General features: G+C 37.5%; 2 protein-coding genes across 2 annotated transcripts; one reads left to right on the top strand and one right to left on the bottom strand.

Moving 5' to 3' along the window:
* Positions 1 to 2,115: 2,115 nt before the first annotated feature.
* LOC104096672 (PLASMODESMATA CALLOSE-BINDING PROTEIN 3-like) lies at positions 2,116 to 5,000 on the bottom strand. Its single transcript, XM_009603078.4, has 4 exons — positions 4,646 to 5,000; positions 4,287 to 4,529; positions 4,167 to 4,200; positions 2,116 to 2,750 (listed from the first exon to the last, which is right to left on the bottom strand). The coding sequence occupies exons 1-4, from the start codon at positions 4,698 to 4,700 to the stop codon at positions 2,498 to 2,500; spliced, it is 585 nt and encodes a 194-aa protein (XP_009601373.1). The 5' UTR covers positions 4,701 to 5,000; the 3' UTR covers positions 2,116 to 2,497.
* A 7,577-nt stretch (positions 5,001 to 12,577) lies between these two features.
* Positions 12,578 to 13,288, top strand: LOC138901806 (uncharacterized). Its single transcript, XM_070189598.1, has one exon. It carries the CDS (start codon positions 12,578 to 12,580, stop codon positions 13,286 to 13,288), a length of 711 nt encoding a protein of 236 aa, XP_070045699.1.
* The last annotated feature ends 229 nt before the right edge of the window (positions 13,289 to 13,517 follow it).

The raw sequence follows: 13,517 nt of genomic DNA, 5'->3' as shown, positions 1-13,517 counted from the left end.
ATATCTCCTTCTTTGGAATTGCTCTCTCTATATACTCAGCTATTGAAAAACCTAAGTCTTACTCTGAAGCAGTGAAGCATAAGCAGTGGATAGAGGCTATGCAGTCAGAGATTGCAACGTTCGAGGAAAACAACACCTGGAGCATTATTGATCTTCCTTCTAGCAAGATGCCTATAGGCTGCAGATGGGTGTACAAAGAGAAGTACACTGCATCAGGAGATGTAGAGAGGTATAAAGCCAGACTAGTGGCTAAAGGCTATAGCCAACATGAGGGGCTAGACTACATATAAATTTTCTCTCCTGTGGCCAAAATGGTCACAGTGAGGTCTGTCATTGCTATTGCAGTAGCCAAGCACTAGCCTATTTAACAAATAGATGTTCATAATGCCTTTCTATAAGGTGATCCCCTAGAAGAAGTTTATATGGACATCCCTCAAGGGTTTGCAAGCCAGGGAGGGATTCCTAAAGTCTACAAACTCCATAAATCATTGTGGATTAAAACAAGCTCTTAGGCAATGAAACAAAAAAAACTGATAGATGCATTACTGGATCTTGGTTTTACTCAAAGTCACTATAATTATTCTCTCTTTACCAAGAAGGAGCAGGTTGCCCTGGTAGTTGTCTTAGTCTATGTGATGATTTGCTAGTGACAGAGAGTTGTTCTAAGTTGATAGTAAGAACCAAGAATGACCTGAAGCTCAAGTTCAAAATAAAGGACTTGGGTGAACTAAAATTCTTTCTTGGTATAGAATTTGCTAGGTCCAGGAAAGACATAGTGATGAGTCAGAGGAAATATGCATTGGAAACTTATCTCTGAAATGGGATTAGGAAGATCCAAACCAGTTGGTACTCCATTGGAATCCAATGTGAAACTCACACCTGATGAATATGACTCTTTTATTAAAGGAGACTCAATATCTGAAGTGGCAAAAGATGACAACCTACTTTCAGATCCTGATCAATATCAAAGGCTAATAGGGAGACCGCTATATCTCACTATGACCAGAATTGATATTGCCTATGTTGTGCAAGTCCTCAGCGAGTTTATGCACAAGCCAAAGCAATCACACTTAGAGGCTGCTTTCAGAGTGGTGAGATACATCAAAACTAGCACAATTGTAGCCTATTGTGATTCAGATTGGGGGGGGGGGGCTACAAACTAGGAGATTTATTACAGGGTATCTAGTGAAGTTTGGTATCCTGGAAGCCAAAGAAACAGGACACAGTAGTTAGAAGCTCAGCAGAGGCAGAATTCAAAAGCATGAGGCAAAATTCAAAAGCATGGCTTCCACAGTTGCCGAACTGAGCTGGTTAACAGGCTTGTACAAGGAGTTGGGAGTTAATGTTAACCTGCCCATTTCCCCCTCTATTGTGACAAGAAAGCTGCTATTCAGATTGCAGCTAATACCATTTTTCATGAGAGAACTAAGCATATTAACATTGACTATCACTTTGTTAGGGAGAAGATTATTCAAGATGTGATAAAAAACTTTCAATATTTCAACCAAGGAGCAACTCGCAGACTTCTTGAGGGAGGGTATTGAAAGAATAATCGATTACTATTAGCCAGTTAGTGATAGTAGTTAATGATAGTTAGGTAGTTAGCGACGGCTGGACACAACTAAGTTAAAAGTTAGTTTCATTTTGCTATCTAAGAAAATGTTCCCTCCATAGTCTCTATGTTCTCTCCCTTTCGTTTATTAACAGGCTTGTACTGGTTAACAGGCTTGTACAAGGAGCTGGGAGTTAATGTTAACCTGCCCATTTCCCCCTCTATTATGACAAGAAAACTGCTATTCAAATTGCAGCTAATCCCATTTTTCATGAGAGAACTAAGCATATTAACATTGACCATCACTTTGTTAGGGAGAAGATTATTCAAGATGTGATAAAAAACTTTCAATATTTCAACCAAGGAGCAACTAGCAGACTTCTTGAGGGAGGGTATTGAAAGGATAATCAATTACTATTAGCCAATTAGTGATAGTAGTTAATGATAGGTAGTTAGCGACGGCGGACACAACTAAGTTAAAAGTTAGTTTCATTTTGCTATCTGAGAAAATGTTCCCTCCATAGTCTCTCTGATCTCTCCCTTTCGTTTATTGAAGATTATCCTCCAGAAATCATCAGTAACAATATTTGAATAAAAAATAGTACAGCCTATCTCTACTCTCCAGATATACAAATTGGGAAAAATCTAAAAAGAAGAGATTAGGCCCTTCTACACTACTACAGTTACTACTAATAAACAACATTGCATTCCCCTTGGAAGGGAATCCAGTTCCAACTTTTTGATGCAACAAGGTGGAAAACAAGAAAATCACAACAAAAAAAAAGAAAAGAAAAAAAAAGAAAAGAAAAGAGGAAGTGTCCACATGATTTTCCCCCATACTAATCTATTCAATTAGAATCAGTCATGCAAATTATATTGCCGTGGCATATGCTCAACTGTCCCTTATATTCCTTCCAACCTTTTTTCAATAATTCACTGCCATCTTTAAACCCTTAAGTATACAAAGCTTGTAAACAAAAGGGCCATTGTGAAAAAGATAATGCTGCTTTGATGAATAGCAGTCCCCGCGGAGGTGTCGGTCATGCCACTTCCTGTTGGTCCAAGTCCAAAAACTGGATTAGTCCCTGTTGTGGTTGTGCCTGTTCCAGTGTTCATTCCTGTGCCAGTCCCGGTGCCGGTGCTGGTGCCACCTGTTGATGGATTTGTGGTTCCTGTTGTTGGAGTTGTGCTTCCACCACTGTTATTGATAACCAGAAACAAAAGGATATCAAGAAACAGCAAAAATAGACATTCCAATCAATTAACCGCTATAAAATACTACCTCGGATTCATATTTTCTTTATTATAAGATTTTTGCACACCCTTGTACCCCCTTTACTCTCTTTAAATGTCGTTAAATTAACACTCAGACTAATTGAAACCTCAAGGGGTAGATTTTAAAATTTTTAAAAAGTACTAGCAGTAATGATTTCTTGTTTTTAATAGTTAAGCTTGCAAAACCACTAGTCATTTGGCCGGCTATTGAAAGAAAAAGCTTGCATCTGCTTCCCCTATTATATAACCGGTCCCATCTCTATCCAAACCTAACGTGGTAGTTTCCCATCATAAAAAATTGGAGGACTACCGATTGATTGACCCGGAAGTAAAGAATGACGGTTTGACGAGCTCTTATTCGCTCCTGGCGGACCTGTATACTACTCTTGTTGGTATAAAGGACACATAGTTGCATGAACCGAACTTGAGAAAGCAAGTTGCATGATACAAATAAACGGCGGACCTGTATACTACTCTTGTTGGTATAAAGGACACATAGTTGCATGAACCGAACTTGAGAAAGCAAGTTGCATGATACAAATAAACGAAGGACCTAACATGATTAAAATATGTTAAATGATGGTAGATACACACCTGAAATTTTCATTATAGCAAAAGAGAAAGGTACACCGTACTCATTGAACATTAATAGACAGATGATATCAACATCAAGACAGTTCACATGCGCATATATATAATGAAAGAAACAAACACTCAACAAATGACGATTTGATAGTGACAGTACACTAACAATGGCTATTGGAAGATTTTGGTGAAGTAGAAACAGTACCAGCAATCTTAATTAGTATACAACAATAGACCATTGTGTCATAATCAAGTTACACTTCAATTTGCATTTAGGCATGAATAATTGCAACCTTTTCTTATAAACCTTTTCATACCCAAAGACACAGTTTTAACTTCCATTACCAACCCCTTACCTTCAAACCTACAATTTATAATTAACACAAATTTGATATCATCAAGTCACCAATTTTATTTTTAAGATTATAAATCTTGCAATTTAAGATTTTTATATAACTACACTAAAAAAAGAACCTTTTTCTTCCTTTTTTCAAAACTCGAGAGGATGAGAATCAGCTTTAAGTTGAAGCTATTATCATACAGCCAGGAGCAACAGTTAGAATCTTTCCTTTATTTTTAAGGTAAAACTTTAGGTGGAATCTAAATAAAGTCTTAAAAAGCCAAAATAGAAAAACTGTATATAAAAAAAGAGGCTTTGTAATGGAAATATTAGCAAGATTTCTACATTGAAGAGATGCTTATGTAATGCTAGCTAGATCTAAAATCAAATATGCCATAAGCTTAGAAAACATACCCAGCAGTGGACTGATATACACATCCAGAAGTGGCTGATGATAAAAAACAAAAAAGAAAAGTTAATAAATCTTTGAAAAGATAAAATAAAGGATCAAGTGAAGATAAAGAGGAAACTTACAAGATGGTGCATTTGAACTCAAAGTAGCAGTACCCTTAAAGTCACAACTAGCACCAGACCCACCCTTTCTCTGATAATAGCTATTTACAGCATAGCTGCAGTGATCTTTGATAGTATCAGGGTTGTAACAAGCACCACCTTGATGTATAGCAGTACAATCTGCTCCAGATCCACACGCATAATCTATGTTCTCCTGCAGAATCTTTTCATCTACCCCATCTTTGCAAACACAGTATGAAGCACCTACAACAACAAAAAGGCAAAAGACTGAATCTTTTTGCAAAACCCATGTCAAGAAAAATATGAAAAATGTAGAATACAGAAAAAACTTGAGGGCAGAGTAAAAAGTGACAGCTTACTTGAGTGACCAGTGATAGCCAAGAAAAATACCAAAGACAACATACAAGCAGCCATGATTTTGTTACAAGATCTTGAAGCAATAATGAAGAGATTACACACAATAGTCCCTTTGCTTTTTTCAAGAATAAGAGGTTGGTAAAGGAGGTGAGAGAGGAAACAGAGTTTTCTTGACTAATAAAATGAGAGTGAGAGTGGCTAGTCTTATGAAGTACAGGAGCGAAATGTCTGTTTTAGTGGCTTGTTATATATGTATGAATAAGTGTATTAATGTACTATATTTTCGTATGTGTTTGTTAAGAATGGGAGACAGTGTTTTAGGAAATTGAGCAGTAAAGCAAAAGCCTTTTGTCATGTAATTGACAGTACCTGTACTTGTGTACATGTGTGGCTCTTTGCCTTTCAAACGGTCATAAACTCATCTTCATGGTCAAAATCTAACTCAACTTTGGTTAAACTTACTCCTCAAAAAATGAAAAATAAAAATGAAAAATTCTAGGGTTTCCAGTCTTGTTGCAGAAGAGGCCCCATGATAGGTTGTTTCAGCACACTTTTTCTGGTGTGCTGTCACTCTGAGTTTGCATTATGGTATCCCTTTGCATTCAATGGAGGTATCATAAATAGTTCAACAAATTCTTCCCACAAGTATAGTGGAGTATATAATAATTACAGCGAAAAAGCTTTAGTTATGATTTGAATATGATCAAATATTTCTCCTATAGAATTTAAGGTTTCATTAATTAACTAATGATATAATAAAGGTTTCAATAATCAAATGATATCATTTAAGTAGATCTCATAATCACGTGGAAGAAAATTTTCTTACTAAAAGCACAAACCTAACAAAAAATGAGACACGCTAGAAAAAAAGATATAAGCGACACCATTTAGCTGAATACATTTACATTAAATCTTGTCAGAGTTATAGGTAGTACTACTAAAACATAAAGAACCTCTAGTGTTAGAGATACTTTTTCCTTTTTGTCAAATTTTACTTTTATATAATATTTGACTCATAAGATGAGCCTAAATGATTCGTATTATCCAAAATATTGTCCGTTATCTTTGAGTGTAGGTCTATTTTGATTTCTCAAATATAACTTTGGGCATATTTAGTCCATTAAGTATGCTAAAGTGGAGCATCTTTAGTCTCAATGACATAGGTTTTGACCAATATTGTCCCTTATCTTTGAGGGTAGGTCTATTTTGGTCCCTCAAATATAACTCTAAGCATATTTAGTCCCTTAAGTATGCTAAAGTGGAGCACCTTTAGTCTCACTGACACAATATATTCAAAAACTAACGGTGTTACCCAACTCTGATTCATGAAGCAAATCTTCCGCTCTAAAGCAAAATGTTTCCTCTCATTTTATTGGATAACGCAAATTATCACTTTAATTCCTCATTTTTAGATAATGTCTTCTAAAATTTTGATCTTGAAAAAATCCCATTCTGTGCCAGTTTTCAATGAGAAAATGACAATGTATAGCCGCTGTTAAAATAATAGCCGAAACAGTGTATAAAATTTGTATATTTAAAATATACTAAAAAATTGTATAAAATATATATATATATATATATATATATATACAAAATATACAAATTTTATACATTTTGCTTTAGAGCAGAAGATTTGCTTCATGAATCAGAGTTGGGTAACACCGTTAGTTTTTGAATATATTGTGTCAGTGAGACTAAAAGTGCTCCACTTTAGCATACTTAAGGGACTAAATATGCTCAGAGTTATATTTGAGGGACCAAAATAGACCTACCTTCTAAGATAAGGGACAATATTGGTCAAAACCTCTGTTAGTGAGACTAAAAATGCTCTATTTTAGCATACTTAAGGAACTAAATATGTTCAGGGTTATATTTGAAGGACCAAAATAGACTTACCCTCAAAGATAAAGGACAATATTGGTCAAAACCTCTAACCAACCCAACTTAAGTACTTGTAGTTAAGGCACAATTGTTGTTGTATTAACTAATAATATAAAAAATTATGTTCACTATAAATTGGTCGATTTAAATATAGTACACACATTATCTTTTTCAAATTATCAACTTATGGTTAACGTAAAAACATACTTTTAAATGACATAATTATGTAAATATTTCTTGTACTACGAATAAATGAAATTCATAGTCTGCTGTCTTAATTTTCCCTGTCTAAGGGAAATCAGATATTTTAAAATTCATCCTCTGCTATTTTAAAATTCTAAAACTTCATATATATAAGCTAATCTCAGTTAAAAGATGCTATAGAAAACTGATTTTATTTTAATCATCACATACATGTTCTTTTTTAAGAGCTTACATTCTATATAATTTCTTCGTTGCGACTATTCCCATGTACAAACATGTTATATACTGCTCTAATGAAGAACCTTGACACTCTTATTCATAGCATTATACAAGAATGCTTCGTATATACATCTTTTACGTACCTTAGCAAATGGAGGAGTCCTCCTATCTTAGGTAGTTAGTTATCCTACTAAACCATCCCCACTAATTCTTTGTTGACTAGTTATACCACCTTTAGCAAATATACTTGTGTTATCGCCATTAGGATTGGTAGGTTAGATTTATGTTCACCTCCTTTAAACTTTTTGTTAATATTTTAAGTGTGATGTTTGCGAGTCATCGTGCTTTTTACCCATTGAGTTCTAATAAAACATCTTAACTATATTTTTCTTTGATTAAAATTAATATACGACGTAGAGATTAATACCGATCTCTCCACTATTATGAAAGTGAAAGCCTAAATGGATGGACTTAATTAAAAAAAATTGTTAATTTGTAATATAAAGTTTGAAAATAGCAACACAACTTGAGACAGAATACAATTTGTTTATTAAGAAATTGAACTGGCGAGAAAATCGAAAAGAGAAAAAGCAGAATTTCTTATTGTTTCAACATCATTTTCTTATTAAGAGAAAAAAGCCTCTTATGACCATAAATAATATTGAAGTTATGCAAAATCTTGTTTGGTCATTAGTATTTGTAAATACTAAACTTTATTATTTAGAATACTGACGACATACTGAAATTTTGATTAAGGAGTATTCTTGACTTTCAAATATTCTTTTCAACTTCGATTAAATTATAATTTCCAAAATGCCTAGAAAATATTTTGAAAGAGAGACCATAGTATCAAAATTAGATTAAGGAAATGACAGTTATTCGAAATGAAGAACGCTATAAAATGAAAATTAAGAAGCTAAACGTGAGCTTGGTAGATTCTTTTCCTTTTCTCGGGCATATCATATCAGTTTTTGGAATATGGACTCCTATATATAATGTGGCAGAGAGATTCTCTGCATGGTAAAACTAAGCTCAATGGTTAGCAAACTTTTACTGCTCTAAAAGTTTTCTTACGATGTTAATATAATGGTTGTTAAAAATATAAATAAGGTTGTTGTAACTTGTAGTAGAAGTCCTTTTATTTATTTTCTATGTGGAAAAGTAACATGACGACAACGAAGATCTTCACTTCAGCGGTCCTCTTCGACATTTCTCCTGCCATCATCAACTTAAATAAAATAACATGTCACATTTACATAGTAATTGGGAAAAGATCATACCTCAACCATATGATATAGATATTTTATCATAATGCAAGCATTATTAATTATTTTTATGCCTTAAATCCTTGACTTATAGACAGTGACAAATCCAGCAGATCCACCTTGAGAGGTAGGGGTGCCATGCCACCCACAAGTGAAGCAAGAATTTTTACGATCTATGTTAAAAAATTTCAGAATATTGATTCGATGTATACGCTGCCGCCCGCAATATCAAACTAGAGGAAAGGTGCCCTTGTTGGGAGTTAGTTTCTCAAAGTTATTCTTATGTTTAGGCTTAGGTTCGAGTCTGATTCTAATGAGGAAATTAATTTTTCGTTTGCTCAGTTTCCCTTTTATTTTATTTTTTCCCTTTTGAGTTTTGGCTTTGTCTTTTCTACTTCCTTTGTTTTTATATCCTTTACCCTCTTTATTTTTTCTTTTTCCAATCTTTTTTCCTTTTGTTTGTTTGTCAATGACTTTGAAAGGGGAACACATAAAAAAAACTTAAAATTATCAAAGTACCATCAATAATTAAAAACCATTGCGCTTAATTCAAATTTTTGCACTTATGTAAATGAAAGGTTTACAAGATTATTCTTTTTAAAATTCCGTTAGCTTGTATATTTTATATACGAAGTGCAATTGTCCTATTGCTGGCATCTCTTATGCTCTTATAGAATTAGTGTGATTCTCCTGTTAAAAATACTCTTTCACTTGTACAAAAGATTTTAATAAAAAGGCATTCCTTTATTGAAGGAAGATTGCTAATTTTTACTTGTGTTGATTTATTTTTTATATGATTGTGTTGATTTTTTAAGGGGAGCCTTGGCGTAAATTGATTAAGTTACTGACATATAACAAAGGGGTTAAGGGTTTGAGCCGTGGAAACAGCCTCTTACAGAAATGCAGGATAAGGCTGTGTACAATAAACTCTTTCCCTGGACCCCGCGCATAGCGGGAGCTTAATGCACCAGACTATTCTTTTTTTAGTGTGATGTTTTAAGACTGGTTGATATATTTGGTTGAGGTCCCGGGGGCCTGGCCTCGGGTAAATTTCATATGGTTAACGGATAAAAATTCGATTTTAAGCATAGCTCAAGCTTTGCTGCATCTGGTGTAACTGCACCTGCGCATTTTGGACCGCAGGTATGGCACCGCAGAAGTGTCCTTTGAGCCGCAGAAGCGGAATTGGAGTTGTCCCACTGAGCCCGCAGATGCAGTCATGGTTCCTCTGAAGCGAGCTCACAGAAGCGAGAGGTTGGGCGCACATGCGGAAGGTGCGCAGGTGCGATGGTGAGTTCCACACTTGCGGTTGCGCAGATGCGAGGGAGAAGACCGCAGAAGCGGAGGCCCAGCTCTAGTGGTTAATTGCGGAAGCGGTACATTTTCCACAAAAGCGAGACCGTAAATGCGGTCAAGTGGCCCACAGAAGCGGAGGTCCTGGGTAGTGTTTAAAACCGAAGGGCTTCGTGATTTTTGTCATTTTGGACTTTACAAACTCAATCTAGGGCGATTGTTGAGAGCATTTTCGAGGAATTTCTTGAGGTAAGTCCCTTGTGTTTATTTTTGATCAATAATATTATTTTTTCGTATGTTTTCCACCTAGTTAGTGTGGATTTAAGGTAAAAATTGAGAGTTTGAGGTTAGGGATTTAGCGAATTGATTTGAGGAATTGAGTAGTGATTTGGTGTCGGATTTTGATATTTTTGGTATGGGTGAACTCGATATTAAATAGGTGATCGTATTTTGTGACTGTTACCCGATTCCGAGATGTGGGACCGGGGTCGACCTTTTTGGGCCAAATTTTCTATTCTTTGCTAAAGTCGTAGTTTCATTATTTAAATTGGTTTCTTGTAGTTGTATTCATGTTATGTAATTACTTTTGGCTAGATTTGGGACATTCAAAGTCAGAAAGTCGAGGAAAAGGCATTCTTACCAATTGATTGAGCGACACTTGAGGTAAGTGACTTGTCTAACCTTGTGTGGGGGAAATCCCCTTGGGTTTTGGAACTATTGTAACCATCAGTGATATGTGAGCGTCGTGTACGCGAGGTGACGAGTGCGTACACGAGCTGATTATGGAAAATTCGGTTCTTGCTGATTTGTTATCTTTTAAAATACATTAACGAAGTTGTTTTCTTTTAAAATACATTAACTGAGTTTTCTTAACATATGTAATAATCATGTTTAGCCTAGTATCGCATGCCTACGTGCCTTAATTCTTACTTGCAATTTGTGCAACATGCTTAGTTGAATTACCTGCTTTACTTGATTTGAATTAAATCTTTAACTGTAAGATTCTTGCTGTAAATTCGTGTTTCCCTTCGATTACCTGTTGTATATTTACTTTGGGACTACGAGGCGGTTCCTCGGGAAATCCCCCTGTACTGCATATTTACTTTGGGACTACGAGGCATTTACTTGGGAGATCCCCATGTACTGCATATTTACTTTGGGACTACAAGGCATTTACTCGGGAGATCCCCCATGTACTACATATTTACTTTGGGACTACGAGGAGGTTCCTCGGGGGATTCTCATGTACTGCATCTTTACATTTGGGGCTACGAGACGGTACCTCGGGAGTGCCCCTGCTGTGTACCTCTATTTATTGTGCTGATATTTTGTGATACTTCTTATTTTTAAATTGTCAGTCATTTCAAAATATTATTATATCTTCTGCCTTATTTTTCTTTTAAACTAGTAGGGGCCAGACCTGGCCTCGTCACTACCCTATCGAGATTAGGCTTGGCACTTACTGGGTTCCATTGTGGCGTACTCATACTACACTCTACACATCTTTTTGTGCAGATCCAGGTTCTTTTCACCAGACCAGATACCAGTGAGTTGGACCGCACGTAGAGACTTCAAGGTATATCTGCTAGTGTCCGCAGACCTCGGAGTCCCCCTTTATCCTAACTATGTTATTTTCCTTATTTTCTTTAGATTCTTATTTATAGAGACATTTAGTAATTGGTCTTAGAAGCTTGTGACTTATTTTTACCAGGTTTTGGAAGATGTATTGATTTGAATTGCAATTTTATTATTTAGTTATTCCGCAAATTGTTAGGCTTACTTAGTCTTAGAGACTAGGTGCCATCACGATATCCTACGGAGGAAAATTGAGGTCGTGACAAGTTGGTATTAGAGCTCTAGGTTCATAGGTGTTATGAGTGACAAGCAGGTTTAGTAGAGTCTCACGGATCGGTACAGAGATGTCTGTACTTATCTTCGGGAGGCTATGGAACTGTTAGGAAAATTTTCACTTTCTTTGATTCCTTATCGTGCGATATTTTGACTTCGGACTCTAAATTTTTGTCAGATGGTGAGGACACGTACAACTGGATTAGATTATCAGACACCCGCGCCCCATGCTAGAGCCGCGAGAGGTTGGGGTCGGGGTAGAGGCTGATGACGTCCACATGGTGCAGGCAGAGCACCCGCACGAGTTACCGCAGAGGATCCACCAGTAGATCCAGTCGGAGAGGCAGGCACCTAAGATGTTTGTTACTACACCAACTCTCCAGGAGACTCCAACCCAGTTCCTGAGCATGTTCAGCACCTTGGCTCAGGCAGGATTGATACCCCTTGCTCTTGCTATATCTCAGGCCGGGGGAGGAGCACAGACTCCCATCGCCGGTACCCCAGAGCAGCGGGTTCATGTAGACCAGGATCCAGAGATCATACTGATACAACCAGTAACTCCAATTCAACCCGAGGTTAGGGCAGCATCTTCTGAGGTAGAGCAGCTCAGGATCGAGAGGTACAAGAAGTACCACCCACCTACTTTCAGTAGCTTGGCATTAGAGGATGCCTAGAGTTTTCTGGATGAGTGTCATTGTATTCTCCGTACTATGGGTGTTGCGAAGACTAGTGGGGTTTCTTTCACTACTTTCCATCTTAGAGGAACGACCTATCAGTGGTGACATGCATATGAGTTGGATAGTCCGGATGAGGTAGCTTCACTCTCCTGGACTCAGTTCTCAGATATGTTCCTGAGGGAGTATGTTCCTCAAAGTCTTAGGGATGCTTGGCACGCAGAGTTTGAGCATTCGTTCCAGGTGCTATGACCGTGTTAGAGTATGCAGTCCGATTCAATAATTTGGCCAGGTATGCACCTGCCCTGGTTGCTACTGTTCGAGAGCGGGTTCGTCGGTTCATTGAGGGGCTCAACCCCAGTATCAGATTGAGCATGGCCCGCAAGTTGGAGATAGATATTATGTACCAGTAGGTAGTAGGGATTTCTAGGAAGTTAGAGGGCATGCTGACTCGGGATAGAGAAGAGAGAGAGAGGCCAAGAGGTCTCGAGAGTCTGGCACTTACAGTGGTACTGGTGCCTCAGCTACAGCTTGTCAAGGCAGAGGTTATATGGTCCGCCCTATTCATTTAGCACTTTCAGCTGCCAGCGGTGCTCCGGCCACTACTAGGCCTGTGGATCCTTATTATGCACCTTTAGTATCTAGTGTGCCTCCTGTACGAGGTGCTTCCAATAGTCAGTCTAGTCGATCAGGCCCGATCCAGTCACATCAGCCTCGTCCTTCGAGAGCTTATTTTGAGTGTGGCAACACTCGTCATTTGGTGAGGGATTGCCCCATATTCAGGAGGGGTGCACCTCCACAAATTTCTCAGGCACCGCGTGCTCTACCGGGTCCTCATGCTATGATTACAGTACCAACTACCATCCCACATGCACATCCAGCTAGAGATGGAGGTTGGACAGGTAGTGGTCGCCCTAAAGGGGAAGGTAAAGCCCGATATTATGCCCTTCCTGCTACGGCAAAGGTAGTTGCATCAGATTCTGTTATCATAAGTATTGTTCCGGTCTATCATAGAGATGCATCAGTCTTATTTGATCCATGCTCAACTTATTCCTATGTGTCATCTTATTTTGCTTCGTATCTTGGTGTATTCCGTGATTCTCTGAGTTCACCTGTTTATGTATCTACACCCGTAGGTGATTCCATTGTTGTTGACTGTGTGTATCGGTCCTTTTTGATTGTTCGTAGTGGTTTTGAGACCAGAGCCGATTTATTATTGCTCAGTATGGTGGATTTCAACGTTATTTTTGGCATGGACTAGTTATCTCCATATCACGCTATCCTTGATTGTCATTCCAAGATGGTGATGTTGGCTATGCTAGGTCTACCGCGACTAGAGTGGAGAGGTACCTTAGATCATGTTCCTAGCAAGGTTGTTTCATTTCTTAAAGCTCAGCAAATGGTTGAGAAGGGGTATGATGCGTATCTGGCCTATGTGAGAGATGTTAGTGTTGATACTCCTACTCTCGAGTTAGTTCTGGTGGTGAGGG

Source organism: Nicotiana tomentosiformis, chromosome 11 (genome assembly GCF_000390325.3).
Source record: "Nicotiana tomentosiformis chromosome 11, ASM39032v3, whole genome shotgun sequence".
Taxonomy (NCBI): domain Eukaryota; kingdom Viridiplantae; phylum Streptophyta; class Magnoliopsida; order Solanales; family Solanaceae; genus Nicotiana; species Nicotiana tomentosiformis.
This window is presented reverse-complemented; position numbering and strand designations above follow the sequence as displayed.